The following is a 26,947-nucleotide window of genomic DNA, read 5'->3' as shown; positions in this document are numbered from 1 at the left end:
TTAATGTGTTTCACTTATATAAATTATTATTTATGCATTTATAAATTCTATAATTTGGTTGATTTTTATGTTGTTATAATTTATACGTGGTGCTTAGATATATATTTTCAAAAAAAAAATTCAGTTCAATTCGTTCTATATATTATTCTCATTATAATTTTATTATATAACATAAAATCAATTGCTTGAATTTTAATTTGAGAAACAATTTTGAAAGTAAGGTATATAAGTTCTTAATTAATTTATTCGTCTAATATGACAAAAGACTAAACCAATATGTTAAGACTCATAAGAACTTTTCTCATAAAATGGAGATGTTTCATTATTCGACTTACAGAGAGAAATGAGCTTCCAAAATAATATTCAAAGGAAGAAAAGAAACTATTTATACTAAAGTAAAAATAAGAAAAAATGTGTTTTACTAAAAGCGTGTTTTGTGAATCTTATTCTATCAAAACAATATAAATAAAAAAAATGATTCAAATTATTTTTAAAAAATCAAAGTTTAATTTTTATTAAATAATTAATATACACGTGCATCGCACGTGCTTCTTGCTAGTAAAAGAAAAAGGGGTAATAGAGCCAAGTAGGTCAACATATTTACTGAGAATCGAGTAAATTTGGGTAGTTTATGTACGGAGATAGCTCGAGACCAGATCATGAAAAATAGGAGGCATAGGATCCAGATGCCCAGGTTAATTGAGTTCTGATCAGTACAAAAACCTCAAGAATATAGAAACAACAATTGGCATCATTACAGTCTCCAGTAATACTTGCGGATTGCCCTTCTGTTTTGTCAATGCATAATGCAGTCTATCGTCTGCCTCTTTTAGAGACATCTCCATCATTTTTCCTGTGATGCTGATGACATGCTGCTTGTGTAAAGCAGGTATCCCACGTCCGACATTGTTCTGAGTCGACCCTATGCATGAACATTGGTAATGACTTATAAAGCAACGCGCTAGTTAATGCAGACAGAGTAATGACACATATCTTCATCCTTTATTTAACTGATTAACCAAAAATTCAATGACAAAAGCTAACTTTCCAGGAAATATTTCTTGCAAAAGACGTATATCTCCTTTCTTAGCTTATGAATGCTCCAATCAACAATTTTCTTTGTTTAACGGGCAGTAAACTGATCACTGATAAACCATCACACTTGCATAAAAAACATGTACTAACCAAATTGGCTCTGTTTCATTCAGTAAGTTCAAATACTTTACAACTGCATTTTTTCAAATGTATAGTTAACTTACTGTGTATTTTAAATTTAATGGTAAAACAAAAGCTCTTTCACAAAACAAGGACAAACAAGTTAACTTATATCCTTCTACTTCCAAAAAAAATGAAAAAATCATTAGCGCACATGTAATATCACCTGTTCATTGCGAACCTCTTCTAGAGATGGACATGAATCTATTGCGCTTGGTAAGCAAACAATCTATGAAGCCAACTGGACAGCCTAATATAACTTGTTGAGGCCCAAGTCAAGATGGTTAGTTCCAAAGTTGATGGCCAGGCTTCTGATATTGTCTACGAAGGCTCCAATTACCCACTTTCCCACAGACGAGATCCCGCAGTAAAGATGTTTGGATATCACTATTAATTCATCAAAAACATATTCTGATCACATAAAAATGTGTTTAGAAAAACGCTCAGGACAAATTATATTAAAACTTGATGCAAAATATACGATATAAAATACGAGTTTGGATAGCAAAAATAGGAAGAAACATGAAAGGAAATCTGGAGATGTTGAAGGGGAATAGGGGAGAAGTTCAACTATCATATGCTTACAGTAGATTCACAATGAGCAAACATGGCTCAATCATACCTGAAACCTGCAAGAGTCCCAATTTTGATATTTTGATCTTTGGTACATGATTCTGAGAAAACATAAAAAACTAGAAGAATTGTCAGTGCTAAAATCATAGCTTGTTTGCCAGTTGAGACCACAAAAAGCATCTTGTCACACCGAACTTGAGCTTTGGTAAGAGCGATAGGTCCTCGATTCATTTCTGGGATCCACCATATTGAACTATCTCACAGAATATATTGTGACACTTGTCCTAAGATGAGATCATGCAAAATTATAATGCTAATATTTGATCAGGGCCGGTAGTGAAGCATAGAGTTCAGCGAAGCACTGGAAGATCCAGTTTAGCAATTGTTCTTTTGGTAGTTCCAAAAGTAGTCCAGCCTACACCACATGAAATTAAAGATATGAAAAGGCATAAGACTTGTGGATGGTGACATAGCAGGTCAGCACTGACGTTCTCACCAAGTTATCATGCAAGAAACATGTGCAAATTTGTGAAACGGAAAACAAATTAATGCACAAGACAACTTCAAAATGGAACCTAGACAGACAGTATTAATTTGTGACTGGCAACAGGCAACAATAGTACACCATACATTTCTCCTATAAAAAAATGACCAAACAAACCTTTTCACATAACACAAACAACAAACCTTGAGATCCTGAGGATTCAACTTCTATCAGTAATCCTTCATTAGTGAATAGCTTATTCCTTAAAAAATGTACATACCTTGATTGACCCATCCTCGTAAATAAGAGAATTTCGGTGTATTTCAGACACCATAGAATCTCTTATCAACCCGAAAACCTTTTCACTCATGTTCGTTTTCATGCAGACCATCTTCCCTGAAGCATATACATTAGTGATTCCCAAATCTGCGGACATTCTCCTGACATATAGCTTCTTTAATAGAATTTCCATGGAATAAGGCTCTTTTCCATATTGGCGGCGCAGATTTTCAGTAAACTGAACGAGCTCCCACATGTCTTTCTCTGCAGCTTTCTCAGCTTCCTTGATTGTTTCCAGGGGATTCTCAAGATAATTGATGTATTCTGAAGGGAGATGATGACTTAAATTCATATCGAACTGCAATGTGTCAAGGATGATGGAATCATGGTGAATCCCAGAGTCAAGTCATATATTCTGCTAGTCGTGAAAGAGATACAAAGAAACAAATACCAGAAAAGGAATACAAATATTCCAAATCACATGAAATTGCTTTCAAGGCAACACTTCTTTTTGTCGATGTGGTGACCAGATCACAAGCAAGAAAAATAATAAAGTAGATCACGTGTAGAACAGAAGCAGAATCGAATAAACTAAATCAATAGGCCCCTAAAAAAATCAGCTTTTATTTGATCCGAAACGTGATCATGTGTGGCTCAATCACATGGGTATTTTACACATTTCTAGGTTTTCCTTCCCGATGCCCCTAATCATCTCAGCCGCTGTGAGATTTAACAATACAATGCAAGTCACTTGGAATTGTGCATGAAATCCTATCCTTTGAACAAGTTAAAAAATAGTTGATAAAATATCAAACATTGCAGATCGGTTTTTTTCAATTATGATTTCTTTATTTATAAAATAATGTCAGACTTCATGCAGACATTTTAGTGCTATAACCAAATTTTTTACATTAATCCGACAATAACCCAAATTAACTCATTGCAACTTACTGATTAGAATCTCACTTCAAGGATACAAACACAGTTCACTACATTGCTCTGAAACACTTCGGAAAAAGAAACACATTGGACAACCGACAAAGCATAATTCTAGAACCCAAAACTGATGTGGTCACACCCTTGCTGAAACTGAACACTCACACATGAGAACGAAATTAAAGCATCACTTTGAACTATATATATTAAAAAAATGCATTAGAGATTAAATTTCTTGTCCTGGAATTCATTTACTTTAAATTCTTCAAGGTATCAAGGTAAGCAGGAGAAAAAGTATGAAGCCAATTCTAATGAAGCATATAAAAATGAATTATAACAGAACGGTCTCCAGTGAAAGAAAGGACATTGTTGATTATCCTAAGCAATACTAAACTTCAATGCATTATCGACTATTTTAAAGGATACTACATTATTTCTTGACGCGCACAAATGAAAGAGTGATTTAATTAGTTATAAAAATAAACAATTAAATTGAATTGAATTAAATACAACAACAAAGTTTTTAAATTTTTTAGATATTAAAATTATTTTAAATTCAATATATTTGACTTCCCAAGGCAAAAGGAATGTCCACCGATGACAAGAGAGAAGTGATTGAAAAAAATTATCCCTTTATATAAACAACAATTAAAGATGCCTCCAAAGCGATAAAAGTGTTTTGTTTGCTTAGCACTAATACAACTTGCTAAAAGGTACAGCAAAAATAATATTTTGATGTGTGTAGTCAAAAGAGAGTACTACCTGCACAGATTGGAAAGATACAGGAACCACACGATGTTCATCAACCTGCAGGGAAAAAAATAGTCTGTGATTGGAGAAAAATAGTGAGTCAACAGTGATGGTTTAAGATGCAATATTTGAGAAAGCGTAATACATAATTTTTTCAATTGACACAGCATGCCTTAACAAACCTTGGATAGGCTTTCAAAAAGCATTTCAAAGAAAAGATCAATCCCCACATTCACGACATCCCCAGTTTGTTGTTCACCAAAGATGTTACCAAAACCTCTAATTGCCATATCTCTTTCTGCAAGGTGAAAACCTTGGCCAAGATCCCGGTAATCTTCAAGTGCAGAAAGCCTTTCCTGAAGCATCAAAAATCAATTTTTAAAGCATAGAAGAACGTGTTCTATCGGATTATATATGGATAAAGTATCGATATGATGGAAAAAACTGCATTGTTGCATTGGTATTAACTGAAGCATGAAGATGGACATACAAGTGCCTGATCAGAAAGCAATGACTTATCCGGGTAAAATAAGAACGCATGAGCCTCCTTATCTGCTCGGCCCACCCGTCCACGCAACTGGAAGATCAAAGGAACTTTCAAGGTATGTATGCAAAACACTACAAATGATACAATATCATGAACAAGTGCAGAACTATTTTGCTCAGTATATACTGAGAAAACACACTATGAAACTGAATGTTAAAGTATATGTCAGATTAACAAGAAACTAAACATTGTATCCTGCTTTTAAATAGTTTTCATTAGCAGTTATCGCGCTGGGTGGATTTTAACGTGAGAGCATCTAAGTTCTTTTTTTTTGATAGGAAACAATATTTTATTAATAATGATAAATCCATATTACATTAAGCGGACTAGAGGTCCACTAATCGTAACCTCTAAAACTTCTAGCAATACACATAATACCAATCTCTCAGAATATCAGAAATAGACAATCCATGAAAATTTTTATCTAGTCTAATCCAATTTGCTGTATTGAATTTTATTTTCCCCCAACATTCTTCTGAAGTTTCGTCAAGATCTTGGAAAATTCTCCTGTTTCTCTCCAACCACACATGCCAAGTAATTCCATGAATCACCATTTTCCAGAAAATTTTCCCTTTTTTGCCAAGCATTCGGCCCAAATCAGTCTGAAACAAGTCTTGTGTTGTCTTTGGTACAACCCAAACCAAATTCAATTCTTTTAAAGCCCTTGCCCACAAAGCATAAGTGAATTTGCAATGAACGAACAAATGATCTTGTGTTTCCTCATGCTTACGGCACAACACACACCAGTTTGGTGAAAGTGACCAAGTAGTTAATCTCTTTTGCATTACCTCGGCTGTCGGTAACTTCGAAAGGATAGCTGTCCAAGAGAAAATCTGAATTTTCGAGGGAATACATGTTTTCCAAATGATATTGTAGAAATTGAAACGATCTGAGATAGTAGTATCTTTGAAAAAAGAATTGTAGAAAGATTTGACAGTGAAAATCCCAGAATTATCCCCTTCCCACTTTTTAAAATCATCAACTCCTACCACCAATCTCACACCTTCCAAAATGCCCAAAAGCGAAGTTAATTGATTGATCTCGTCTTCGCGGAGAGATCTTCGAAAGCGAAAATCCCAAGATATTGAATTTGAAGAAGAATCAATTACAGCAAAATGAGAGACGGAATAATTATGGCACAAAGATAACTGAAATAAAGAATGAAACAAAACTTTGAGAGATGACACCCCCAACCAAATATCCTCCCAAAACCTTATTCTATTCCCCCCTCGAACCACTAGTTTAGTAAGTCGGTGATAAGTCGGGTATGACGCTGAAATAAACTTCCACGGGCATCTAAAAGTCACATTCTTAGCCATCCCCGCATCCCACCCATTTTCTTGTAACCCATACTTACTCTTTATTATTTTTTTCCATAGCGTATCATTTTCCACATTGAATCTCCACCACCATTTCCCCATTAAAGACATGTTCCGCAAGCACAAATTCCCAATGCCCAATCCTCCTTTTTCCTTCGGTCGGCATACTCTTTCCCATCTCACCATATGACAATGTGAATCTCCCTCATTTCCATCCCACAAAAAATTTCTCATGACTTTCTCCATCTCCCCCGCCACTCCTTTGGGTATCTTAAAAAGAGACAAGTAATATATCGGCAAAGCTGTCAAAACCGAAGCAATAAGAGTCAATCTACCTCCTTTTGACAAGAACGCCTTTTTCCAAGTAGACAATTTCCTAGAAACCTTAATCATAATAGGCTCCCAGAATGAAGACTTCATTGGATTACCCCCTAGAGGGACTCCCAAATATTTTATCGGCCAATTTTCCTTTCGGCACCCAATTTCAGTGGCTAAATCTTCCTCATCCACAACCTCTTGGTTTAAACCCAATAACGCACTCTTGTCCCAATTAATCCTCAAACCTGACATATCACAAAAAACTTTCAAAATCATTACCAGAAACCTTATGTGTTCCTCCGTCTTCACAAAGAACAAAGTATCATCCGCAAACTGTATGTGTGAGACCTCAACCTTCTCTCGGCCCACTTCATATCCTCTTATCAAGTTTCCTTCCTTTGCTTTGTCAACCAATCTTCCCAAAACATCGACAACCATGTTAAACAAAAAAAGTGATAACGGATCTCCCTGTCTAAGTCCACGATACGCTTTAAATTTCCCCCTCGGTCTCCCATTGATCATAATTGAAGACGATACATTTGACACACATCCTCTTATCCAACTTCTCCATTTTTCCCCAAACCCCTTTTTTTGTAATACAAAATCGAGAAAATCCCATTCGACATTATCATAAGCTTTTTGGAAATCAATTTTCAGAACCCAACCTTTTTTCTTTTTCTTCCTACCCTCTTCCACCAACTCATTCGCAATTAAACAACAATCCAAAATTTGCTTCCCCTCGGTAAATGCATTTTGAGTTTCTGAAAGTGTTTTTGATAACACTTTTTTCAACCTTCTAGCCAAAACTTTTGCAACTATCTTGTATAAGCTTGTTGTGAGACTTATAGGTCTAAAATCTTTCACCTTCAACGAGTCATTTTTCTTTGGTATCAAGCATATGTATGTTTCATTTGTCAAGCCATTTATGACCCCCCCATCATGGAATTCTTCGAAGACTCTCATTAAGTCGCTCTTCACCGTTTCCCAGCAATCTTGGTAAAGAGCCAAAGTATAACCATCGGGCCCGGGTGCTTTGCATCTATCACAATCAAAAACCGCCTTCTTAACCTCGTCTACTGAAAAAGATTTTTCCAACTCCTCTCTCATGTTGTCATCAATATTTCCCCATACCACTCCATCAATCCCAAATCTATTCAATGGTCTTTTGCTGTACAATGCTTTGAAATAATCCACGACGACTTGAACAATTTGACCCTCATCCTCTATCACTCTTCCATCATCCATCTCTAATTTGGTAATCATCGCCTTTGTCTTCTTGTGATTTAGCAACGAGGGAAAAAATTTTGTGTTACGATCTCCTTCTTTTAACCAATTAATTTTAGCCTTTTGATGAAACATTCGATTGCGTTGGCACAACAACTCCTCCAATTCACATTTTGTTTCCACTCTTTCAGCCACCCCATCCGCAGTAATCCTCCCCTCACTCTCCATTTCATCTAATGTCGTAATTCTGTTGCGATAATCTGCTTCCTTCATCTCAATCTTCCCAAACTCCTCGACGTTCCATACTTTGATCTCTTCCTTAATCACCTTTAGCTTCTCATGAACTTATAACCTTCCCATCCTTGAACATGAGTGTTATTCCACCAGCAATCAAATTTACGTGTGAACCCTTTATGTTGCAACCACATATTCTCAAATCTGAATGGACAAGGCCCCCATTTAAGTTTCTGTGTTTCCAGCACAATTGGAAAGTGATCCGAGGTAATTCGAGGCAAAACAGATTGTTTGTGAAATGGAAATAAATCGACCCATCCTCGCATGAACAAGAATCTATCAAGCCTACTACAAATAGGCGTAGACCGCAAATTTGACCACGTATATTTTGCATTTGTCAGTGGAGGATCACATAATTCCAACTCTTGTATCAACATATCAAAGCCCGCCATGCTTGTGGTTTGTGTGTGGCTATTAAATTTCTCCACCAAATATCGCACAACATTGAAATCCCCTCCCAAACACCACCTTTCCCCACACAGAACTCTCAACCCAGCCAATTCATCCCAGAAATTTTGTCGATTTTTTGGTGAGTATGGGCCATATACGGCCGTAAACCACCAGCTGTCTAAGTCCATATTTTTGTCTATGCATATCGAGACAGTAAACTCCCCAATCAGATTGTCTGTTACTGAAACAACTCTTGGGTCCCACATAACCAAAATACCACCCGATGATCCAGTGGATGGTAAATGAACCCAATCAACAAACCTTGATTTCCACACGCTTGATATAAATCTCCTATCAATCAACTCTTTTTTTGTTTCTTGGAGAATAGCCAAGTCTGGTTTCTCCTTCCGTAACAATTCTCGAATGAAACCTCGTCTCGTTACCGACCCCCCACCTCTTATATTCCAAGAAACAATTTTCATTTGAAACGTTTTTCTCCCACTGGACAACATCCTTCCTTTTGCAATTCAACCCCAATCTCCGTCTTTTAGACTCCCATTAATTCCAAACAGTCGATCACTCCAACATTTTCGGACAAAACCATCCCTCCACTTCCCCTATCAACCTCGTGGAAATTTTTGTCTGACATACCCGACATGTCACCAACAACTAAACCTCTCTCGACCTCTAAATCCCTCCCCACCCCAGAATTAATAAGAAAAACCGAAGGAGGAAGTGATTTTTCGGAAGAATGAGATTGAGAAGAATTGATTTTGATGTGTACCTTAGCCGCAGGTGATGCAAAGAGATCGCCTATGTCCTCCAACCCCAATCCGGTATGTGTCGTTGAATCAGAACTTATTGACATGTGAGTGCCCATATCGTTTGAGTCGCTGTCTTCTTCCGAGCCACTACTTTGATCCACTTGAAAATCTCTGTCCTCCCATGTATCATCTTGTTCGTCCCTGAAAGAATCTTGAGGGACGACCTCTGGTCTGTTTCTCTTTGGTATTGGAATCACTCCTTCCCTGTTGAAAAGTCAAGCAAATACCCTTATCCAAAAAGCACTTCCCAAGTCTCAGATAAAATTCGAAGTCTTCTGTCCTGGATGGCCACCATAATGCTTGATTTGCCTTGAACGGGAAAATCTCAATCTTCATATCAACCGCCTTACCAATTGCTGATTTTACCATTTCCCAGGAATTATTAACGCAATCTTTCGTGACAATCAGTGCTTTGTTCCAATCTTTGATTGAGCACTGTCTAAATTCTTTATCTGCATCGATCTTCTCTGGTTCGTTAGGCCTTGGATTTGTCTTATCACTTAGCAAAGGTTGACGATATTTTTGGTAGCCATTCATATGATTTGCTCCTTCCCTTATGCCGCTATTAAGAATTTTGCCGACAAAGAAGACCAGGGATTTCCAGCCTTTCTCAAATATTCCACTTGGAATTATAATTCTCTGCTTCTTACCGGACCGTTCAGTTTTGGAGACTTCAAGGTAGCTTCCTCGTGTGTTGGTAAACTTTTGCACTGATAAAACTACTTCCCCCTTTCTGATTCTGTTGAACGTAATCTGCGTTTTAGGGTTGGTAATATGTTCGCCCATAATTTTCCTCAACCAGTGGGCATTTTCCCGACCGATTTCCAGCGTGTAACTCGCATTTCGAGTCCTTTCCGTAACGCAAATAGATTCTCCCCTCTTACCCAGTGAAATTAGAAATAGTTTTTGTTCTATTCTGACCTCTAAAGCCATAGCCTTACGGTAATGTTCTCTCATCGTTATTTCGGGGAATGTAGAATGATTGGATATATGACAAACAAGAGACCCGAACACAGATCCACGGGCGAGAAGCGTAGCTGAAATGACGACGCTGAAATGAAAGTCGCCGTCGGCCACCGGCCGTCGCCGGTGAGTTGGAAACAGTTTGATCGACAAAGCTCAGTAGGTGAAGGGGCTGGTTGGAAGAAGGGAGGAGCCGGTTGATTGAACGATAGGGATGAGAGGGAGCATTTTCAAATTTTTCTCTCTCTAACGCTTTTCTCTCTGTTAGCTTATTCCGTCATTCTGTTGTTTTCGCATCTAAGTTCTGGAACCAAAGAAAGGTTAAAAACAAAACACTTGCATAAAGCATAAAACAAATTAACATAAAAAGTAGACAAAAATGAACAAATAAAAGGGTGCATTGATGCAGCTTTTTGTTGGGGTGGAAAACATAATGCTCTCTAACATAATAAAATTTCAACCATTCATCCACATCCTAAATTCTATCTGCTTGAAATTTCAAGAGAGTGTAGAGAAAAAATGAAGAGAGTTTAAGCAACACCTGATACAATTGTGCAAGGCCAAATTGCTGAACTTCCTGGATTATAATGGTGTTTGCATTTTGAATGTCAAGTCCACTTTCAACTATATTTGTGCATATCAAAATCTTGATGCATCCAAGGCAAAACTTTTCCATGGTGTCCTCAAGCTGTCTTGAATTTTGCTGAAAAGGGGAAAAAATTACATGAAGAAAATTTAAACAAGTCACAACACTTTTAACCCAGTACGTTTCATCAACAAAATGGCAGAACTATGCATTAAAGCCAATTCACCCATGTAGTTTTTTTTAAAAAAATCTTGAAGGTTTGCCTCCATAGTTTCACTCATCAAAGAAGACTATGTCACAACTCACAACAAATACCAGAGCTTATAGTGAAGTACACCCCTTAGTATTTCATCTAATACTAATGGTAAAAATGGGTGAAGTAACTTTTTGTATTACCACCCACAAGTTGACTATTGTAATTACTACTACATCATACACAACTTTAATCACCTCACATTCATGAAAAAAACCGCTCCTTCCTATAACACCTATCATAATATGATTTTTGACACTACATCAGATACCTTCTAAATAAATAAATATAATTTTTAAATCATTCTTTGTTCAGTTACATCTTCCCATCATCACTCATACAATACAACTTGGCTGCTCAGGAAATCTTCCTAGCATAAAAGTAAACTGATTTACTGAAAGTGATGTATCAGCCATAATTCATTGCTCAACTTTTCTGTCCCAAGTCTGCATAGTGTGATTGACAAGGTCAGTTTGGCTATAATTGCAACTTTAACCATGATCCTCCAGCAACAATCATCAGATCCACTAAGCATCACTTTTTTCAACAAACTAAAAGTATCATCATTACCACATCTCTACAGTGAATGCACACTCACCAAAAATGTGAAATCTAGGATAAACTTTCAAGGAATTTTTTGGCCTGATGGTTAGTTCCGACTTTAACCATATATGGCATCAACCAAATATTTTATAAACTCTCGCATAACACTTCATTTGGTCCCAGATGCGAGTCATACATTCAAAGACAAAATTTGGATGGTATTTGGAGCCCAATATAATAAAACATAAAAGGAGAATACCTTTCCATGAGCTATTGCTATTTCAATATGAGGAAAATGTTCTTCCAGAAATTCCATAACCATTTCAAGCCCTGTAAATGGTGCACAAACTTATGATTGTCCATGGTGCTATGTGAAAACATGTGTTTATGCAATACAGGGAAAGGTCTATATTGAGGTTACCTTTAATACGAGGCAAAACATAAAAAACCTGGCCACCACGGTCCAGCTCATACTTGATAGCGGCTATCACTTTTTCTTTCGTGAATGCAAAAAGATGGGTTCGTATTGGGACCCTCTCTGGAGGTGGTGTTAATATTAAACTGCTAGTGAGAAAAGAGAAAATGAGAGGGAAAAGGCTTAATACATAAGATGAAATTCTAAAAAGGCATATATGAGCAATCAAGAGTTATAGGGATGTCAAACAAGCTAGTAATCACTTAAATTTTCTCTATTGGCAACTATGGATACCCAAGTTCTCTATGTTGCATAATTTAATTGGTTAATAATACAATAATGGTTAATAATACAATAAGGTGAAAAAAATTATCCATCTTCGTAAAAATGCTTGTTTCTTACTCTTTCCTTGATTACCACAAATTAATGTGCCATAATCTTATCCTAGCACTGCATTCATCCCATAGAAAAGATAAATGCTAGGAGACATCACATGCTATCATTTTGAGCAAGTACCTGGCATCACGAAACCCAGTTAATGCTAAATAAAGTGTTCTCGGAATAGGTGTTGCCGAAAGCGTGAGCACATCAACTGAACTTTTGAATGAGGCGATCCTTTCTTTCTGTTTTACTCCAAATCTCTGGACACAAAAATGGCATACAAGCAGGTTGGTAATGCTTTAAAAAAAATTAATAGAAAAAATCCAACAGCTGTGAGAATTATAACCAAACAATGGTTAGTTGAAGAAAGAGATTTCACGTTGGTAATGCTTTAAAAAAAATTAATAGAAAAAATACAACAGTTGAGAATTATAACCAAACAATGGTTACTTGAAGAAAAAGATTTCACGTTTTCTCTTCTTCTGGTTACACCGAGTACTTTAATGATGTGAACAACTCTCTTGCTAATCTCGTACGTGATATACCCATATACCAATAGATAGCTAATGTCTTTTTGGTGTATGATATACACACATACCGACCAACAGCTAATGTCTTTTGATGTATATGGGATGCAACTCGTAGATAAACAAATGAAATTTATGTTTTAAAAAAAAACCATCACCAAAATAGACTTTCAAATGTAGAGAAAGATGACGGTGAATATGCATGACTTACATGAAAATCCATATAATGGCGCAATAGTAGATAGAAATAACAGCAAAGAATTGGACATGTTGATTTTACCCTTCACAGGACAGACATTAAGTTGGATGCATCTTCCGAATTTGACTTTTATTTTTGGAGTTTGATTGAGGGATGTTACAGAATGTCTTACGTTCGGGTATACAGTGCACGCAACAATGTCTCTTCATTAAGGTACATAAGGAAACGTGTAATATTAAAGATTACGAGAGGATGTGTATCTATGTTTGTGTACATAGCGTAAAAGAGGTATTAAAATCCTTATTACTATCGAGAATGTTCGAGAGTCTGCAGAGGACGAGTGGTATCGGACCTTGATGTGTTTGCTCTGCACTTCAAATTTGGGTTTAGTTAGCAGATAAGTCTAAATATAAACGTGGGACTAGAGGAGAGAATGGTGAGTCTCAGACTCTCAGTCATGACACAGTAATCTAAATTTCAAGCTTCTATGGCTGGTGACAGAAGTTCTTTTACTGGGAACATGTCGTTTAAAATTTAGGCAATACTCAGTCATACACTCATAGTTGTGGCTTTTACATGAATCCAATAAATACTTATAAACATCTATTTTTTATGTGACACAATCTCACACATTATGTAAGACCAATTTAAATATAGCAAAATCAAGCATCATTAAACTTCCTACAAGAAGGGTTTTGATTCGTAAATCAAGCAACAAGCATATGAAGCAGGAGACTCATATGCATCAAACCTTTCGATTCAACTAGGTCCATGTTCTGTTCACAAATATTCAAATCTAAGCTTTTGAAATCTGGTTTGGTCACTAAAGAAATTGGTCTACCGGAAATTCGAAGTAATAAAGTTGGCAATCTAAAGTAATCATATACGTAATTTAAATTCCTTCATCCTAACAAAGCACTAGTACTGAAGTGGAAAGCTGATAAAAGTATAGTATTTCACAGGCATAATAACTTTGATTAGTTTGCAATAGTCAAAAAACCAAAAGTTCATGAAATTCCTTTCCTAAATTTGTAGATCTGAGACACTGCAGAGAAATATAACAAGCATGTGTGAAATAAGCTCAACCAACATCACAAAACATTCCAAAAAATTTCCAACAGATAATGTGGAGAAGCATATCCCTAGAATACACTTTCCGCCGTTGATTCATAGTTTTGGAAAGCTGGTCCATGGTGATTTTATTGAGTAATTCAGAAATGTTTGACCTTTGAAGAAGATGCTAACAGCTGGATGCTCACTTTTTTTTTTCCATGAACAGTTCAGATACAGTCAATACTGCAGGTGTAGGGTAGCTTGTTACTGAAACGTATATTTATTTTAGGGATTTAAAAAGGATATGAATACGAAAAAGATAGAAATCCTTTAGAATGCAAGCTTAAGTAAGCCGACCATCCAATCATAAAAATAAAAACTAAACCTCATACAACTCTAGCAGAATGGATTTCCACTCATTTGGCAACTCAAACAATATTGAAGGGATTTATTTCATTCAAGAATTTTTTTTTTTTTGATAGGAAACTTAATTTCATTCAAGAATTAAAGCACACACAATGACAAATGTGAGGAATCCGGTGGATGAATATCTGTAAAAGAAATAGAAGTAGACAAACCTGCTCCTCATCAACAACAAGCAACCCTAGGTTACTATAAACAACACGATTTCCCAGTAGCGAGTGAGTACCGACAATAATGTCTAGATCACCACATTTGATCATATTTAAATGAGCCTCTTTTTCCAACTTGGTCTGCATGTTCAAGATGACAGAATTGAAGATGTTAAAATATTGCTATTAACGCATCAAAAAATCATTTGATCACACAAAAACGAATTATTGATGCAGAATATTTATGATAAAACATGAACATGGATGGAAAATTAGGAAGAAACGTATGAAGAAATCTGCATATATTAAAGGGGAACAGGGCATAAAGTCAAATATCATATCCCAGGGGTAGATTGAAAACCGGCAGGAAGGACACTGTTCGATCATACCTGAAACCTACTTAAGAGTCCAATTTTGATATCAGGATAACTGGAAAACCTCTCTGAAATAACATCAAAATGTTGTTTGGCAAGAACTATGGTTGGCGCTAAAATCATAGCTTGCTTGTCAGCCGAGACCACGCAAAATATGGCACGCAGTGCAACTTCAGTTTTACCAAAACCAACATCCCCGCAAATCAGTCTATCCATGGGGGTTTCTTTCTCTGTCAAATCCCTCTCCACATCCATGAAAGCCTAAAAAAAGAATCTGAATTATGAGATAAATGAACATTAAACAACAACAGCCACAAGTGTAAATGTGAATATTAAATTAATTGGGTTGAAAAATGAACTGATGCAAAGTAATGAGGGATTTCATATAAATATTATCCAAGAATATAACAAAGCATTGACTTGGTTAGAGAAGAAATGACTGGATCTGAGAATGAATTATCTCGAGTAAAAATGCTAAAACCTCTACTAAATGGATTCCTTTCAAGTTAAAAATTAGTGAATTTGGAAATGAACAAAGAAAAAGAGAGTTAGTACCTGTTTTTGGTCTGGAGTTGGCTCAAATTGAAACTGAGATGCAAACTCAGACATGGCAGAACTTTTAGGGTAGGGAGGCCGCTTCTGTTTCAATCTATGCAAGTACAACTCCATCAGGTCAACAACCATTTTCTGAACCGCAACTTTTCCCTTTATCCTTCTCCTTTCCCATGCACTGGTATCGTTCAATTTGCTTAAAGTCCTTGGTTTTTGTGTTTCGCTTGGTCTGTTAGCAGAGGAAAAAAAGTTAAAGGGCGTAACAATTGGTAGGTCAAATTTGCCTTATCCTTGCTAATGTCATCGATGCTAGGAAACACTTGCTAACTTAATTTTTCAAGCAATATCAAAGGATGTTATTGGACAAGGAAGGGTGACATGAATAAAAAGCAACATTTTCTTCTAAATCTTGAACTCCATCGAGTACTGTTTTGAAAGTAAATATTAGAGAAGATTATAGCATCATTTAGCTATGACAAAACACAGAATGAGTCTGAGTCAACCGAGAATCACCAAATGTGATTTTGAATTTAATTCAAACGTAATCATCAGAAACAAATAACGCACAACTAGTGCTTGCCAATCAATTTTTTAGCGGGGAGATTAAATTGAGGATTTACAAACAGAGAGGGGAGAAGGGATCTGAACCACCTACAAATTGTAGCGGTAGAGCACACGAGATGCCTGCCGAACAGGAAGCTTGGCCATTCCGTCTGCGAACTCTATGTAAACATACTCAATTGGGTCCAAGGAACCATTTGGAACATCAAATTTAACCCCCACAAATCGTCCAATGCCAACTCTCTTGTGCACGACATAATCGCCATAATGGAGGGAATGTGGATTGACCTTGTAACTGAAGGCATCTCCAGTCCCGTTTGCATTGCCCCCCTTGAGCTTCTGCAAACCCCTCTGCTGCTGCTCTTTCACCAGCTGAATATACTTGTCGGCCTCCTCGGACTCCACGGATGGCCTAGAAGATGGGAAATCTCTCTTGCTGTGCTCCCGCCGAATCCTCTCGTTAAGCAGAGAGATGGCGTCACCACCCTCCTCTGATGGAACAGAAATACATAACTAACATAATCGGATGACAAACGGGCAAAGTACAAAGATGCCAGAGAAAACGAAACAACTGTGGAGTTGAAAGACCAAATGTTGGATTGAACCCCTCGTGGGGCATTCGAAGGACTGAGTGCATTTACGTTACCTGAAAAACATGTGATGGAACTCAACTTTCTTTTACCAGAAGAGGTATAGCAGAGATATCCCAAAGTGACAGCTGAAGTGGTGAAGCGCAAACAGCCGCAGATGCTGATAACTCTACAATTAGAATGGCAATGTAACATTGAGGTCACCGGCGGCTGTGAGCGATTCCTCGACCGGAAGGCGGATGCTCCCACTGTTTGACAATAAGCCGCCGTCGCCATTGCAGTGGCCAGCCAAGTTCGTTATTATTATCCGATGCTAAAAAAAATCAGCCACGTGATGATGATATCCATTGAGGATAAGTCCATTCCGATCACATCAAAAGCCCATTAAACCGGGCCCAAGCCCAAGTAGCACACTTGAATACTTGACAGGGGTTTGTAAATCAAGACCCAGCCCATTAAAATTTCTAAACATTTCAAAAACACTTAAAAATAAATTCTTGCAAACATTATCTAAAAATCAGATGATTCAAATTGAAACTCAGTCTGCCCATTATTACTACACCAAATATTCACAATCAAATTATTCCCTCACTAGATGCATTGGTGGCTTTGATATATCTCATATTTGTTCATGACCAATTATTCATCATTATTATATTATCATAATTTTAATGCTTAACAATATTAGCAATCATAAGAATAAGAATAAAGTGAAAATTTTGAAAAAAAAAATGAAAAGATACCAAATTTAGCAAATTAATTTGATTGCACCAGCAATACTACAAACTCTGAAAAGACTTTTTTTTTTGAAACAAACCAATCTATTCATTAGATAAATCATGATAAACTACATCCATCAATCAAAATGAATAAATGGCGTCGGACTATAGATTTTTTGAATTTAATGATAATAAAGAGCATATTGTTAGGATAGCATGAAAGAAAATATTACTAAGTTAATCAGCACTTTAATTTGGCATAAAATTAAGTTAACTAAAAAGCAGAGTAAAATTTTATTAGTTAATCATTTCATGATATTTGTATACACATATAACATATATTACGATTGGTTGCAACATGGGTGTATCGTTTTATACGTACGAAATTAAATCACATACCCAAACAGCGGTCTAAATAATTTTTAATTCATATTTAATAGTCAGTAGTTGTAACATATTATTTGTATTGGGAATATTGTAAAAATTATACTTTTGTATGTAAAATAGAAAATGAAAATTGCCCTCTTTTGGTTTTAAAAATACGCACGTACCATATGCTAGTAATAATAAATGTTGTCACAAGCTACTGCATCAACAATTTCTTGAGTTCGAGCGCCCAAGTTGTAAATCTTCGATTTATTTCCGATGGGAACAAGATAAAGATGTTAATTATGTACAAAAAAACATCGAATTATCTCGAAAATGTTAATTAAGCACGAATCATTAGCATCTAAATATTATCGCTTTAAATAAACAATATGACAGGGATACGGAATGGAATTATTAATACAACATGGTAAGATCTTTTATTTTAAAGATGTTCACATAAATCAAAGAGTACGGGATAGTACGTACTAAAGCGAGGGATGCGCCTGTATTAGCTAAATGGCTGATATAGATAATACACATTTTCTTATTTAGTTATTATCATTGTACATGGCCTCAATCTAAGACTAAATTTAGAACAAAGCTTCATGGAGATAGATGTATGTTTTCTTCTCACATGAGGCTACGGTTTATCTTCATCGGATCGTTGGCATTGCTCGGGGATGGAATCCGAATCAACGAAGAACTCCTCGACTGAAAGAATCCCAGAACACGAGAGAAAAGAAATTCAAAAACACAAGCATTGCATTTATTAGTCAGCACAAGACATAAGTGAAGCAAAAACATGAAGCATTACCTATATCCTCTTGTTCCGGAGAATCAAGTAGGATATCTGAATCAGAAGGCAAAAATGGCGATCCAGGATAATTTCCGAGAGCTCCCAAGTCTGCAATTTAATAAATGGTAGGAATTTTCAAGAAAATATGCAGCTGACATGTATAGCAGGTATATAAACCCTAGCTTGCATGCTTTTTAGTTAATGTGACATATGAGCATCAAATCTTGTTACAAACAATACGAATAAATTCACACGTAAAAAGGTTTGATTAGATTAGAATTACCTCCCAAGTTTGACAAATCTGCAGTTAGGTCCGAAAGGCTAAAATTCCATGGAATCTGAGCCAAGGATCTGAGTGAATCTCTGGAATTCCCAGCTCCACTATCTTGGGAAAGCTGCAGTCCCACCGAACCAGCCATGTCTGTCGTGAAAGCCGTATCAAGGGTTGAAGTATCCACGGCCATGCCTGATATTTCCGATGCAGTAAAGGGAAAATGGCTACTTGATGCCACTGAAGTGGGGCTAGCAGGCAAATCTGACATAGATGAGATCCCATTGTTTGGTGGCATAACAGACGATACATTAGCTGCAGTATTGTCGATCGCCATTCTGCAATGAAAATTCATTCATAAGCACAAAGATTAGGTTAGATAATTAGTGAAAGGTATAATCCAAAATAACATTAGTATCAAAATTTTGTCTGATGCTAACTTTTCTCTCTCCCTTCAAGTTTAAAAGTTACTTTCATCACAAAGAAGTCTCCCCCATTCATGGCAGCTATCATTTGGACACTTACGCAGATAAAAACATATGTCTACCAATCAAAACCAAAAAAGAACCAGCAATTAAATAAATATATATACGACCAAACATGAAAAAACAAGTATATCAGTAAAAGTGAGTCGAGGAAATAGGTGGACTCACTCATGGCTGTAAAATTTCTCTTGCTGATAAAAAATTAAACAGAAAAATGAGTCCAGAATAACTAAGTAAAAGAGAATCCTCACTCATTTCCAGAATTCATCCGCATCGGAAGATAATTTCCTGGAGCTGGAATTCCGTTGACAATGTGACAGTTGGGTGTGGGAAAGCCCATGGGATCAATATGAGGTTGCCCTGTAGCACGAACTGGAGGCTGCTGCATGACTGGGTATCCCATAGGTAAGTTGTTGACTGCACTGCAAAGAAGTACCATTGAATATTGATGCTAATATATATAAAAAAAAAACACCATTAAATAAGATTATGTAAACATCTGGACAAGTATTATCCTGGCCGTGTTCTTTACTCTGCTTCTTTCTTCAATTCAGAGAGAGAGAGAGAAGTCAACTACAGATACTTTAAAATTCTGACCACCAATACTTGGAAGTATTACTGAGAAGCTTGATTCTAGAGACATGAACTAGAGAACAGAAAAATTAACAAGTGAATAAAGAACTAAAAGGTGAGTCTAACCGGGCATTGGATGGATTCCATTGTGCATTGGATGAATTCCATTCTGTGCAGGAACCAAGGGGACCTTAGGAGGCACTTGATACCTCATCAGATGATACTGATGCTCAAGCAAGTGGTTAAATGAGATGATTTGCTTCTTCAATTTCAGCCTTATATAGTAGGCCCGGAAAAATTCAGCATTTTCTTCTTCTAGTTTCTGCCATACTATTTGTGGAATGGACGGAACAATGCACATAAAAACAGATTAATAATACTGAAAACATCCTTGCATTATGAAGGAAATACATGTCAAAATCATCGTGCGTGGTTGACAGAAGGGTTTCTATCACAACAGAAAGACAACTACCTAAAGAGGTGAATCCAGGATCTATCCGGGCACGATTAAGTAGGGTCTTCACCACCTCATCTCTATTCATATATAACTGGAGACATCTTTCTATCAAATTCTGAACCTGTAGTACATAGATTAAATCAATTAAAACAGATAGTCACGGCATGAAATTTGTCACATAAAAGAAAATGGGTTGAAAAAATTATAATTGGCTTACAAGTTCTATATCCTCACGGGACACTTTTCTCTTGTCATTGCTTAATACTGAAACCGAGGCTGAGTCTGTTACAGGAGTCTCGGTGGCATTGTTTGGATGTTCACTTTGGCTATCATTTAAAACAAGATTAGTAGGCTTTATGTCCTGAGTGTTTGGTGAGTCCTGTATAAGGTTCTTTGAGTCAGTCAAAAGACAAAGGCAGACTAAACGGTCATGATTTCAAGGATCTTAAAAAATTGACATTCAGAATGAAACAAAGCTTAACATGTTTCCAGTTATACACAGTTAACTCCATACCTAACCTTTCTTGATGCAAAATCTCCATTTATAGGCAATTTATAGCTTCAAACAACCATTTTGCATTCAATGTTTGCCTGGTTATTAGACTTCAAGAAGAAAACTGGATCACATGGTAAACACGATATCCATTTGCTACGATCAACAAAACTGGAAATGGATGTGCCATCACAAAGAAGAAAAAAACAAACAAACAATGAAATTGCCAGTATTATCCAGTTCTAACTAAATATGTACAATTAACCTTTGCATCTCAACTTTCTTTTCTTTTTCTCCTTTCCAAATTGATATCAAGAATAAATGGAAAGTTTCCCGATGCAAAAACTATGCTGCAATTTCCAGGAAGAATGTACAAAAAAAGGCAATGCATATCGACAGTTTCAAACCAGGAAGCAAAAACAAAAATTCAACTGTCGCAACCTGAGGTTATTCTCCTTCAAAAAAGAATCAACTTCAATTACATTTAGGAAAAGATAATGTTATCCATTAGAAAACATAAAGGAGGTTTCAAATGTAAGAGTAACCTGAGTGCTCTTCATTTTATCTAAAAGCCAGTAGATAATGGCTCTCCATGAAGCTTTTGTATCTCTCAAGGTTATTTAATTTTACCCACTGTAAACTGAAGCACTTCTTCACCTGAAAGAAATAATGTGTTACAAAGACTGTATTAAGATGGGATTACAACTTACAAGTACATATCTAAGGACTGAGAACTGAATATTCATCTTTCGGTATGGAGTTTATTTGACATATAATCGTTTTTAGTTTTGCAGGATTAGGGACACATAGTTCATTAGCCTAATAAACCAATCATATGACAAATCAATGGTGTTGAGCATAAATTTGGCATAAAAATTCTCTCTCTTTTAAGACCATTTCAAAAATAATGCATGTTACAACCAAAAATCAATATGCAACAAGCAAGTATCATGACCTAGAAAATCAAGCGGTCAGTTATTATAATAGTGATATAAAGTTGTACATAGCGCTGTGAAACACGTGTTACAGGTCATCTAAGTGCTATGCTGCGTTAAGCCTATGCAATCCATTGTGAGCAAAAGAGTTGAAGGATCATAATTTCCAATCTCTAGAAGATGGTTTTAGTTACTCATTTTCAGCACATACAACCACTTGTGACGTTAGAGAGAGAGAGAGAGGATGAACAAAAAATTAGGGCTGACTGAAGGTGACAATTAGTCCAGTTTCCTATAATCTACCACCAGGCATGTTATTCTATTAATTAAAAATTCTTGACATTTATCATATCTATCAATCAGATTCTAGAGACTACATTACATAACCGTGTGTATCAAAAGCTGGTCATTTCCCATCAATATTAAATGGTTGTCGAAAAAGACGAGTAATAATGCATAGTGTGTATCAAAAGCTGGTCGTTTGCCATCAAAATAAAATGGTTGTCGAAAAAGATGAGGGTTACAAACTATAGCAGCCTCATTCCACTGAAGTTAATTTTTAACTGCAAGTATAGGATTCAAATTATTATTCTATCCACGCTAAACACTACAGAGTAAAGACTCTTCGGTATTGATCTAAGTAAGCTACAATAAGGTAGAAGGGGTCTTCAATTCCGAAATAGGAGAGCGAGTCATTTTTTTTACCCCCAAGTCAAGGGTAATCAATGATACATGCTCCACAGCAAACTCAAGGAAGTCCAAAGTCACCATCAATTACTGCGATACAAATTCAGTATTTTCCCTTCACAAGGACACTGTATATCGTCTTAGCAAAAATCCATCTGATCCCTGCATTTCATTTGAGTTTCAAATCCAAAATACTCAGGAACTTAATTCACCACATAAATCTTGTCTGATAAACCCATTCAGAAAGAGATTGCAGATATACGCAATCAACATCAGCACTGTATTCACAAGCTCCAAACAGCCATCGTTTACACAATGTAGAGAGTCAAAATTCTAAAACAAAATAACTTAGTCTCCGCTCCGCACATCTTATTAGCCATGAGCAGTAGTGGAGGGGGAGAGGGTCTAGTCGTGTGGTGGCCGGCTCCCTACTATGGGGTAAAATGTATCAACTAAAATTACTCCGCTAGAAACCAAGAGAGCTTATTCAGTCCCAATAACCAGAACAGGCACGCACAAACTTCCGGCCTTTTACTACCTTCAAACAGTTCATCATGAAAGACCATACATTTAGCAGATACAATTTACTGATAAATCAACAATAGAGACAATGTTTAGCACCGAGATTTATACTTTATAACAAGAAGAGGCCATTAATATTCTAAATACTTTAATCAAATCAAGGCAGTAGCACACCACAAGTTTGAAGCAAGAATGATAATTCGGGGGGAGAAAAACCCAAAAACCAAAAATTATTCTCTTACATAACTGAAAACACCAAATTTTCAACCTTTTGCAGATGTCCATCATCAGGTGCAAAATTACCCCCATATATTTTAATTTTAAGCCATAAATATACATCCATCCAAATCTAAGAATTCCCACATCCACTATGACTTAAATAGTAGAAAAGATCTACAGTTTTAAAAGCACAATTATCATTATTATGAAACCAAAACATAGACCCACGTGGATTTAAAAAAAATCAAGAAAGTACCTTTTTAAGTAGCTTGAACTTCAACTGCTCAAAAAGATCCCATCTTTAGGATTATATCGACAAATTATCCAACACCAGTAAAGTAAAGTAGCAGATTCGGACTAAAATTTAAACATGAGAAGTAAGAGTTCAAGAACTCTTTACTGTGTTTGCTTCAGCTTGCATTGCGAAAACCAAGAAAACTTATGCTTATATTCCTGAAGAGAAAGAAAATTGGCAACATAGGGTCAAATAGCAGGGGAGCAACTGAGAATTTCTCCTCATAGTGAAGTTGGTTAGAATCATGAAGGATTTGCTTTCGGTAAAAATGGTGGCTGTGGTGAATCTTGTGAGACGTTTTATTATGGTTTTGTAGTTGCTGTCACTGGCGAGGGTGGCGCGTGTTCGTATAGTGATAAGTTTGACATGGAGAATGGAGAGAGAGAATTTTATTTAAAAAAACTCAGTGAGAGAGAGAGAAAGTGACCAAAAATCTGCACTGTGCCACATAATCTGTGCCCAAATAATGTGAGTGATTAAAATGTTGGCAAGTGTGTCCAACGAAGATCTAATTTAGTGAAGCAGAAATTAATCATCTATGCGTGCTCCTTGAGTTTAACCCTTCCCAAGTCAATCCCCTGTTCATAAAACAAAAAAAATTCTCCAAACAGCCGTTCCTATTCCATCGGCTTCTCCGGAGACTTGCTTTTTGACAGTGATCTCTTTTCGATGAAATCAATTCGACGTGTTGCAGGTACTGATATGAATTTCCCATACACTGAGGTACCACCTGTGGCTTCGCTTCGGTCTGGATCCTTCAGTGAAGCTTGTCTACAAAGGCCACCACATATATCATCAACGTACAAAATAAATAAAAGCTTAACTTTTGCACAAAATGTTCATCAGGTGAGCCGACGATGAAATCTGTCGTGAACGAGCTCCATCGTATTAGTTTTTCAGAATAAATCGAGAAATTGGATTTGGGCTTAAAAAAATAACAAGACTGGCAGTAGATTAGAATTGGAAGTTGATAATTGAAGCAATAATACATTGATTAAATGATTTGTTGAACTCGTGATACAATCTTTCATGTATAAATCGATTTGATCCATCAATTAATGATTAAAAGTATTTGATATTTGGTAATATTTTAGACATTTAAAATTCAATAGTGAAATATTTTTAAATTAGCAGCCGACATTAAAATAGTTTTTATCTTATTAATGTCTGAATGCAAATAACACGTAAAGATAGTTGTTCTGACATCAAAGTAGGGAGAAATTCGGGAATTCGCAATCTAAATGTCTGTTAGATAAATTATCTCAAAATATTTACAATATGTATTAAACGGGTCTAAAGAAAATGACGCAAGCAAAATGTTGCATACAACTGCGATCCCAAGTTGTTTGATTTTATAAAATAAAATAAACGGACCTTACCATTTAAATGGGGCCCACAACGTGAGTGGTCCCACAGCCTAGATCTGTTTGCCCATCACTTGGAGCGCTCCTTTTGGTGAAAGTGATCCAATGGGATGAGCTGATTCCCGGACCATTTGCACTTGATTCAAGAGGGTGTGGAATGCATCCAGTCGACGTTTAAAAATTTGTGCACCGTGTTAGGGCATCCGCATCCGTCGGAATTAATCCATGTTAATAACTCTCCATCTCATCAAAAATGATGGGGTCCACGAGCCACATATTCATTACATTAACACTTCCCCATTATTAACACACCCACATTCATTTAATTTCAACTTTCATTATTTATGGGTCTCACTATCCACTTACTCACTTATTTTTTATTTTTAATTATTTCAATATCTTTCTAATATTTTTAAAATTTTACAACAACTATTACTAAAAATAAGTACTATTATTATTTTACAAATAACTTCATTCCAATATTCATTAAAATATTATTAAGAAACGAAAAAAAAATCCGACGGTTTTTAAAAATCCGTCGCTTTTTGCGACGGTTTTTGAAAAACCGTCGCCGATTGCAATTTTTTTTTAAAGAAATTCGAAAGATGCGACGCTTTTGAATTTGCGACGGTTTTTGGCGTTCATTCTGATGAATTTTTCTGCTGACTTGGCACAAAAAATTAATAACACATCCACCCACATTGGTGCTTTAAAGTTAATGGGTGTTAATAACACCCATTAACATACCAATGTGGGTGCCCTTAGTTCCGACACTTTTTTTGTATAGCCGATGATAAAATTGTATAGGTGTTTTAAAGCCAATGAAAAGAAACGTCAAACATATAATTTATTTCTTAAATTTTTTTCGATAAGATTTTATTTGTGTTAGCTTATCGGATAATATGTTATTTTTAATTAAAGTTATTTATTTGTATATAATATTATTCTACTGCATATCATCACAAAATGTTACAACATCTAACAACAACAATTATATATGATACATATGATTCTTATCATTACGTTAAACAAATTACTTTCAAACATCATTATGGGTAGTAGCCTAACTTAGACATTTGGCCCCACTAAACTTTAGTTTGGTATCTAGTTAATTAGTAAAGTTCATCATTAAAACCGTTGAGTAAATCAGGTACAAGAAGATTCATGACAAATAAGAATAAAGCTCACTAGATTGTTTTTCAACTTTCAAATGTCATTTACTCGCATTTGGAAGGTACAATTTTTAAAAAAAATATTTTTAGTATTTTGAGTACATTTCTTGAGGCATTATTAGATTTGGACGCCTCTAACAATGTTCGTGATGTAGATGACAAATCATAAAGTTTATTTTTTGGAACACTGAAGTATCATCTGTCTACTTAGAGTGATTGTCCATAAGATTAGTTGATCACCCGCATTAATAAATTAGGGGTGGGAATTCGAATTTGGGTTTCAGGTATCCAACCTTAAAAACCCTATCGGTTTGGTTTTCTTTTTTAAAAAAAAAAATTTAGAGCTTTAAATTTTTAGGATCATATCTTCATAAAGAAGGCATGACATATACATTAACGAATAAATAAAGCTCGTGAGAATTCGCAGAAATAGCGTGATTAAGAGGGAAGCAGAGCGCCATGTTCTTTTCATTGCATTTTGAAAGATAAACCATCAAATTGGTACTGCATATACACAATATATACAAACAAATGCATACAAACATTAATATTGTTCAGCTTTTAGGGTTTACCTTTTTTTCGTAGAAGCGTTGTTGGTATTGTGAGAAAATCATGGGCAAAACAGAGGGGGAAACTGCACTCGAAGAAATCTCGTCCTCGTGTCGCTTCATTTTTGAGCTAAACGTGTCTTTTGAGGTGGTGGCTAGTTCTGAGTGAACCCTGAACCCTAAAAAACCCAAACCCGACATGGGAAAGTCAAAACTCGATCAGGTGCTCGACTAGTCGAATAGCCTAGAAAATTGGGTCGAGGTCGGGTATGAAAAATGCTACATGACAAAATCGTATACTCGACACGAACTACTCCAAA

The 26,947-nt window shown here is 36.0% G+C and overlaps 2 protein-coding genes across 9 annotated transcripts; both read right to left on the bottom strand.

The window, feature by feature from the left end:
- Nucleotides 1-559: 559 nt before the first annotated feature.
- LOC140839359 (ATP-dependent DNA helicase At3g02060, chloroplastic) lies at nucleotides 560-17,047 on the bottom strand. Of its 4 annotated transcripts, XM_073206027.1 has the most exons (17): nucleotides 16,779-17,047; nucleotides 16,227-16,623; nucleotides 15,575-15,800; nucleotides 15,035-15,280; nucleotides 14,652-14,786; nucleotides 12,430-12,554; nucleotides 11,920-12,059; nucleotides 11,758-11,828; nucleotides 10,658-10,819; nucleotides 4,728-4,814; nucleotides 4,420-4,593; nucleotides 4,250-4,294; nucleotides 2,553-2,909; nucleotides 1,838-2,203; nucleotides 1,382-1,602; nucleotides 1,186-1,228; nucleotides 560-922 (listed from the first exon to the last, which is right to left on the bottom strand). In XM_073206027.1, exons 1-14 carry the CDS (start codon nucleotides 16,996-16,998, stop codon nucleotides 2,102-2,104), a joined length of 2,487 nt encoding a protein of 828 aa, XP_073062128.1. In that variant the 5' UTR covers nucleotides 16,999-17,047; the 3' UTR covers nucleotides 560-922; nucleotides 1,186-1,228; nucleotides 1,382-1,602; nucleotides 1,838-2,101. The 4 variants fall into 4 exon arrangements, with proteins under 4 accessions (XP_073062128.1, XP_073062120.1, XP_073062113.1 ...); XM_073206019.1 differs by lacking the exon at nucleotides 1,186-1,228 and having other exon boundaries at nucleotides 1,382-1,626; XM_073206012.1 differs by lacking the exon at nucleotides 1,186-1,228.
- A 1,170-nt stretch (nucleotides 17,048-18,217) lies between these two features.
- LOC140839335 (uncharacterized) lies at nucleotides 18,218-24,440 on the bottom strand. 5 transcript variants are annotated; one of them, XM_073205969.1, is made up of 9 exons: nucleotides 23,505-24,440; nucleotides 21,431-21,542; nucleotides 20,610-20,771; nucleotides 20,408-20,513; nucleotides 20,062-20,265; nucleotides 19,614-19,779; nucleotides 18,890-19,215; nucleotides 18,625-18,714; nucleotides 18,218-18,521 (listed from the first exon to the last, which is right to left on the bottom strand). In XM_073205969.1, the coding sequence occupies exons 2-9, from the start codon at nucleotides 21,443-21,445 to the stop codon at nucleotides 18,451-18,453; spliced, it is 1,140 nt and encodes a 379-aa protein (XP_073062070.1). In that variant the 5' UTR covers nucleotides 21,446-21,542; nucleotides 23,505-24,440; the 3' UTR covers nucleotides 18,218-18,450. The 5 variants fall into 5 exon arrangements, with proteins under 5 accessions (XP_073062070.1, XP_073062076.1, XP_073062091.1 ...); XM_073205975.1 differs by lacking the exon at nucleotides 23,505-24,440 and adding an exon at nucleotides 23,298-23,322; XM_073205990.1 differs by lacking the exon at nucleotides 23,505-24,440 and adding an exon at nucleotides 20,907-21,009 and having other exon boundaries at nucleotides 18,219-18,521.
- Nucleotides 24,441-26,947: the final 2,507 nt, after the last annotated feature.

Source organism: Primulina eburnea, chromosome 1 (genome assembly GCF_022965805.1).
Source record: "Primulina eburnea isolate SZY01 chromosome 1, ASM2296580v1, whole genome shotgun sequence".
Classification (NCBI taxonomy): domain Eukaryota; kingdom Viridiplantae; phylum Streptophyta; class Magnoliopsida; order Lamiales; family Gesneriaceae; genus Primulina; species Primulina eburnea.
Note: the sequence above shows the minus strand (reverse complement) of the source record. Positions and strands in the feature narration are given on the sequence as shown.

Bases quoted from the DNA above. Each gene is read 5' to 3' on its own strand.
- LOC140839335 (XM_073205969.1), bottom strand. The intron at 19,216-19,613 runs GTGAGGATTCTC...TTTTCATTGCAG, and splicing joins CGGATGAATTCTGGAAATGA to AATGGCGATCGACAATACTG. The intron at 18,522-18,624 runs GTAATGCTTCAT...GGATTCTTTCAG, and splicing joins TCCGGAACAAGAGGATATAG to TCGAGGAGTTCTTCGTTGAT.
- LOC140839359 (XM_073206019.1), bottom strand. From the start codon at position 16,998: ATGGCGACGGCGGCTTATTGTCAAACAGTGGGAGCATCCGCCTTCCGG. The intron at 11,829-11,919 runs GTAACCTCAATA...CACCATTTACAG, and splicing joins TGTTTTGCCTCGTATTAAAG to GGCTTGAAATGGTTATGGAA. The intron at 4,594-4,727 runs GTATGTCCATCT...TTGATGCTTCAG, and splicing joins TGCTTTCTGATCAGGCACTT to GAAAGGCTTTCTGCACTTGA.